This window comes from Talpa occidentalis, unplaced genomic scaffold (assembly GCF_014898055.3).
Source record: "Talpa occidentalis isolate TD23 unplaced genomic scaffold, MPIMG_talOcc4v2.1 talOcc4.16, whole genome shotgun sequence".
Classification (NCBI taxonomy): Eukaryota; Metazoa; Chordata; class Mammalia; order Eulipotyphla; family Talpidae; genus Talpa; species Talpa occidentalis.
In genome coordinates, this window is record NW_023601653.1 from 3646148 (window position 1) to 3652153 (window position 6006).

At 49.7% G+C, this 6006-nt stretch overlaps 1 protein-coding gene across 1 annotated transcript in view; it reads right to left on the bottom strand.

Moving 5' to 3' along the window:
• The window catches only part of EP300 (E1A binding protein p300), a 67718-nt gene extending 62343 nt beyond the window's left edge, over positions 1–5375 (bottom strand). The window contains exon 1 of the mRNA XM_037513489.2: positions 4777–5375. Within this exon, the coding sequence (XP_037369386.1) occupies positions 4777–4870 (94 nt within the window). The 5' untranslated portion in view covers positions 4871–5375. The remainder of the gene's footprint in view (positions 1–4776) is intronic.
• Between the last annotated feature and the right edge of the window lie 631 nt (positions 5376–6006).

Genomic DNA, 6006 nt, shown 5'->3' on the forward strand with positions numbered 1-6006 from the left:
AAGAGTTCGATCCCTGGCCAGAGTGCTACCCACATGGAGCAGCAGACCTCTCCTGACTTGCCCGCTGCTCCCCTCAGCAGTGTATTTCAGTCAGTCTGCCTGTTGTGTTCCCCACTCTGTCTCTGGTGAATCCTCTCACCCCCCACACCTCTGGCCTGTTGTACCCCAGTTCTTGTATACATAAATAATCTTTAAAAAAAAAAAAAAAGGGCAAAGTTAAAAAAAAAAAGGTTACCACTGCCTTTTACAAAATGTATTTAGTAGTAAGATTAAAAGCAGGTAACACTTATCAATGAGCAGATACTAAGCTACACTATCTTAAGCATCTAAATTATCTTTTATTTCTCAGTACAACTCTCTATGCTGGGCACTACAGGTGAGAAAGCGGAGTTCAGGTAACTGGTGACAGGTTCATGTTTAACCACTCTCAACAGCTTTCATTTTTTTTTTTCCTGTGAACAAAATTATTATACCTCATTGCCTTTTTGGGCATTTATAATAAAAGATCTACATCTAAAGTCAAAACTATATCCAAATTGTTCAGAAGAGACTTAACACCTCAATTAATATTGAGGACTGGACAATAAATATTTCCCATTATATTTTCAGAACTTTCTGCAAAAGCCAATGTTTAAAATTTTTTACACTCTGTATAATTTAAGTTTCACCTTGCCCATTAATCTCTCTGTTTGTCACACTCAAAAAATTCAAGTGAAGAAATCCTCCAAGGAGAAACCATAAAAACTGAACACAAACACAAAAGCCTGACTTATTTTTCCACTAAGAGATGGGTGTATGAATTGGCAAAATAATTCCTGAATTGCTTTTGTAAATATACTAATAAGCATTTTACACTCCCACTTGTATCTGCAACATTCTTCCTACTCTTTTTTTTCTTTCCTACTTTTACCTCTCAAAGTTCCTACCAATAGCACTTTGCACTAATTTTCAACTGTTAGTTCAATTTTCTCACCCTTTATACAGGACAAAGAAAAGGTAGAAATGGGAGTAAAAGAGAGAAAATAATGCCAAAAGGAAACCAAGACAGAAAAACCCTTTCTTCCCTTCCCAACTGATCCATTCATGGAACATGCCAATACAGTTCTTACCTCTGCAATAAAAATGAATTTCTGTTGGAAAGGGCACCCACACTGTAACACTTATAAGATACACAACTTAACAAAAGGTACTTTAACTCACTATCGACCACAGAGTCTTCTTGAATCCTTATAAATGAATTTACAAAGCCTTGAAAAAAACGCAACTGCAGGGAGTTCAAAGCTTGGTAAAATGTTTTGCAACTTAACACAGAGGTTAGTAATACTTTGCAGAATCTAGGAGCCCTATCTGAAAAAATCCAGAAATCCAGAGGCAGAACTCTAATGTAAGCACCCATGCCTAAAAAATAAATTTAAGACATAATTATCACTGGTTTAAGAGTTAAAAAAGTAATGACCTCCATCAAAATATTCGGACTAGGATAAACCAATAAACACGATGGTGTAGCTCTTCTCTATTGTGCATATTAACCTGGTGGTCAAAATATATAAGCGTATTTTATACCTTTCACCTTTTGAAATGAAAAATATCAACAGGCATAAAATCCAAGTCGATTCTGGCACAAGTACACAGCAGGGTCTCAAAACTGTACCAGGAGCAGAAAGATCCTTCCCCTACACCTAATATGCCAGTTCCTAACACTGCTCCCATCTTCCCGGAGTTTGTTCTTTCTGTGCACACAGCATTAAGCGATTGCAAAGCAGTGAAAGAACATGTTCTCTAAGCAAAGGAAGGCAATGTACCCTCCTCATCACTCCCTCCAGTACAGGAAATATTTCCATGACTTACCTGTTGGTTAACTGTTCTGTTCAATAGTTGTACTCAAAAAAAAATTTTTTTTTGCAAATGTCTTTTTTTGTGGGTGAAATGGGCAGAATAAAAGTCCTTTATCAAATAGTTTTGACCTAACCATACTAAGTTAAATAAAAATTCCAATGGATCAAGTGCAAAAACTGAAACAGATACAAAAGCTAAAAAATGAAACTCTTCTTCCCTATCCATAACATTTAATTCAAGTTTTGAATCCACCTGAAAATTTTCTAAGAATCTTTGAACACTAAGTCATTTTTATTTTGCATTAGTGTCTAACTATAGACATTTACTACTTGGGATTTAAACACTGATTTGTTTTGTTAACATTTGGCATGTCATACCCACTAAAATTGTAGCTTTCTTTCCTCTCTAACTGGAACGCACAAATACTCTTGATAAGTAAGTACACTACTCAAATCGAAAGCCTGGATCATCTGTAACAAGTTTCTGGGGTCTAGAATATTGGGATCATTTTGACCACTTCTAGATAAAAATCAGGACCAAGTGCCAATGAACAATTTTCTCTCACATTTATAAAATATACTGCTTACAACTCAGAAATCAAAAGATGTTAAAAGTTACAAGTTTGAAATTTAAAGTCTTAAAAATCAAAGTGCCTCTATTAAAAGCTGTCTGCACAGTCGTATTACACACAGCTGGATGCAAAAAAATTAAAAACACAACTAAGTTCTGTGGGGAGAGTATTTCGTTAATCTCAACTTCCTCAGCCCCCCACCAACAAAAAAACCCCGACTAATTAGCATTAAAATTTGGACACCAAAGAACTCCCGGAGTAAAAGCTTGACAACAGGGAGACAAAAGTCAGCACCACCACAAAACTTAGAGTGAGGTAACTAATATTAAGATTGAATAAATCGCAATGTGAGGGTTTGTTTTACTACAGAAACCCAGCTAATACATTTAAGACTCATAATTATTCAAAGAGATTCCAAGTGAAAAAGCAGTCTTTGTCTATTAGGTGAGATACTACCAAAACGACTTAAAAGTTATCAAGTTCACAGATCTAATACCGAGAATGTAGCCATACACCTTAACAAAGTGTTTGAACAGAGCACAGCCCTCCTCTTGGGCTTTGCACGACTCCCAAACTAAGCTGCTCAAATCAGGAGTGATCAAAATGCATATAAAAAGTTTTCCCTAACACACCAAGCCAATTCAAATGTAAAATCCACTATGCATTACACTAACACGAAAAAGCCAGAACTATCACATTACACAAAAACTAAACAGACACAAAAATAGGTGAAACGTGTCAAAAGACGAGCTAAAAATCCTCGATGGCATTCAGTAAGTGCAAAGGAATATAGTGCTCAGGATGTGTATGAATTCTTAAATAAAAAGAAAAAAATTCCCTGAAAACCACAGAAACTTCAAGTAATAAGAACAGACTAAAAGTTCACGCACTACCAAAGCTTAACACCGGACGCGGAGACACTTTCCCAGGTCCCGACTTCCCAATCTTTGCAGATTATCTTAAACTCAAGAAAAGCGGCGACCCTGAGGCCGCTGCCACAGCCTTACATTGTCACCCTTTGAAACGAAGCCTCCTTAGAAACACGCTCAAGAGTTCCCTACCAACTCCACGGGTGCATTTAACTCCATTATGCACTCTCACTGGCAGACGGAGGGATGACGTCGAGCTCGTCCCCGGGAGGTGAGGAGATGCTCGGGGCGAGGGGAACGTCCTGCGGACTGTCAGATGGCCGGCCGCCCTTCCTCTTCCCGGCCTGGCACCCCGAGCAGCTGGGACCGCAGAGGGGCGGTCAGCGGCCACCAGGACAGCACCACGGAGCGGTAAGAAGAAGGGGAAGATGAAGAAGTCTCCCTGACTTGCTCTTCACAGAAGGGCTAAGTCACAACTTAAGTGAAGAATCCGCAGAGTTTTTAAAAACTGAAATCTCGATTTCTGTTTAAAGAGTACATGGACAAAACACACACAAACACAAAATCTAATACACACTTGAAACTTTTATATAATCAGTTCAGGTTTGCAGTTCCTGACAGGAACGCTCTGAACCTCTGATCTTGATTTCCAGGTACATAACTCCACAAAATCGTTTATCATTTCTCTCTCCCTGCCCCGAGAGAAAAGTGACCACAGACTGCAAAAAAAAAAAAAGAAAAGAAAAAGAAAAAAACACAAAAATAAAAAAACCCAAACAAATTAAAAAAAAAAAACACTAAAGACCAACAAAACACAACCACACACACACACACACACACACAAAGAAAACAAACAAACCAACCAACCAACCTGTGCTCTCTCCCAACCTAAGAACCCAGACTTTCAGACATTTTGGTCTCGCCCCGAGCCGAGAACTGCGCTCCATATTGATTCTTAAAGCAAATAGGGAGCTGGGGGCGAGGGCGCCGGGAACGGGGAATGGGAGGTGAGACATTTCAAATCCAATTTCGGCTCTGACAGGAACCGTGAAGTCCCGGATAACACCCCAACAAAAAGCACAATTTTCCCCCCACCCTCGTCTTCGACAGAAAAACCCTGCCAAGGGGGAGAAAACGCCGAAAAGGAAAAGTGGAAAGTGGAGGAAACAGCGGGAGCCGCCGCGGAGAAAGGGCTCGTCATTCCTCCCTCATCAACGACAACAAAAAAAAGCCCCACAGGTCAGGCTGCGCGGGGCGCCTCGCACACGGCGCGGCGGCGCTTCCCGGGCCGGGCGGCTCGGGCCCTGCCCGCAGCGCCGGGGGCTCCGGCCCGGGGCGCCCGGCCTGACGGCGCGCGGCGGGCGGGCGGCCGAGAAAATGGTCGGGCGCCGGGACGGCCTCGGCCGCCCATTCAAACCCCTCCGAGCCGGCGCCGGCCGAGCCGCGGCGCGGAGGGCGAGGGCGGCGCGCGGGCGGGGGCCCGGCGGGCGCGGGACTAACCTGTGCCGTCGCTGGCCGAGGCCGAGAGGGCCGGAGACGAGAGTTTAGGCCGCTTCGCCGAGGGCGGCCCGGGTTCCACCACATTCTCGGCCATTTTTGATTCTCTCGGAGCTGCGGGCGAGGGGAAGGCGACTCCGCGGCGCTCCCTCCGCCGGCCGGGGTCCCCGCCCGCGCCCCGGGGTGGGCCGCGGGGGCTCCGCCGCCCGAGCGCGGTGGGGGAAGTTCCTTTTTCTCTCCGCCGGTCGCGGCGCCGGGAGAGATGCGGGCTCGACGGGGAAGGTAGGGGCGAGTGGCGGGGCCGGGCCCGCGCCCAGGCCCAGGAGAGCGCTCAGCAGCACGAACCCGCCGAGCGCGTCCGCTGCGGCGAACCCCGAGATCTCGCGGCTCTAGAGGCGCCGTCCCCGGCCCGCCGCGGCCGGCCCCTGCCCAGCCGAGGTCTCTCGGAGCTGCGCCGCCATCAGCCTCTTCCTCCTCGGCGCTGTCCTCCTCCTTCTCATCGCCACCAGGAGGCGGGGGCGAAAAGGGGGGAGAGGAGGAGGCGACGAGACACACTCACCTCCTCCCGGTGCCCCCTCCCGGACCTGCGCCCCCACCCTGCGCGCCCTCCTCCCGCCGCCGCGCTCCGCGCCGCCGCCGCGCCGGCCCCTAATGGCCGCAGGGAGCTCGCCCGAGCCGAGAGCCAGGCTGGCGCCGCCGCCTCACATCGCGCGGCGGGCGGCGGAGGCGCGGCGAGAACGCCGGGCGCGGAGCTCGCCGGCGCGGAGGCCGAGGGGGCCGGGCCGAGCCCGCCGAGGAGGCCCCGCTCCGGCGGGCGGCGCCGGCGGCCTCTCCTCGCGCCGCTCGCCGCCTCGCCCGCCGCTCCCGCGGGGGAGAGAGATGCGGCCGCGCCGCGGCCCCCACCCCGGCGGCCGGGAGCGCCCGCCCCCCGGGGCTCCGCTCGGGGCCGCCCTCGACGGCGGGAACGGCGCCGCGGGGCGCGGGCTTATGTAATGGTCCCCCCGAGGCGTCGACGCCGGCCCGGCTCCCGGGCCCCGCGGGGGTGTGTGCGGGCGAGCGGGGCTGGGGGCGCTCAGCCCGTGCGCCCCCGGCCCCCGGCCACTGTCTCGGGCCCGGCCGCCGCTCCCCGGCGCGGCTCCCCGCCGCACTCCCGCGCCCGCAGTCCGCGCTCAGCCCGGCGTCCCGCTTGCCCACTCTCGCCCGCTCCCTCTCGCCCGCTCTCCCCCCCAGCCC